Here is a 306-nt window from a genome sequence, read left to right as displayed (position 1 = left end):
CCTGTCCCCACGGCTGAAGCCCCCCCCCTCTGCCGGCCCCGTGCTCCCCCATCTCTCCTCACGCGAGATAGCTTTACCGCTTTAACTCCGCCAGCTCCTTGGCCTTCATCTCTGCCAACGCCAGCTCTACCTCCTCCTCTTCCTCTTTCACCACCCCATCAGCTGCAACTCTTGATGTCTTCTTCTCCTTCTCCTCCTCTTTGCCTTCCTCCTCTTCACCGGAGCTCAGGCTGCCAAAAGGAAGGAGCTCAGACCATCTCTCCTGGTGACAGGCCCATCCCACCACGCTGGTGCTCTCGGGCAGCC

General features: G+C 60.8%; 1 protein-coding gene across 1 annotated transcript in view; it reads right to left on the bottom strand.

Moving 5' to 3' along the window:
* FTSJ3 (FtsJ homolog 3 (E. coli)) overlaps window positions 1–306 on the bottom strand; it is a 5950-nt gene that overhangs the window by 2965 nt on the left and 2679 nt on the right. The window contains exon 10 of the mRNA XM_010155462.1: window positions 78–287. Within this exon, the coding sequence (XP_010153764.1) occupies window positions 78–287 (210 nt within the window). The remainder of the gene's footprint in view (window positions 1–77; window positions 288–306) is intronic.

Source organism: Eurypyga helias, unplaced genomic scaffold (genome assembly GCF_000690775.1).
Source record: "Eurypyga helias isolate BGI_N326 unplaced genomic scaffold, ASM69077v1 scaffold37017, whole genome shotgun sequence".
NCBI classification, from domain to species: domain Eukaryota; kingdom Metazoa; phylum Chordata; class Aves; order Eurypygiformes; family Eurypygidae; genus Eurypyga; species Eurypyga helias.
The sequence above is the reverse complement of the archived record's forward strand: the minus strand, read 5'-3'. Positions and strand labels throughout refer to the sequence as shown.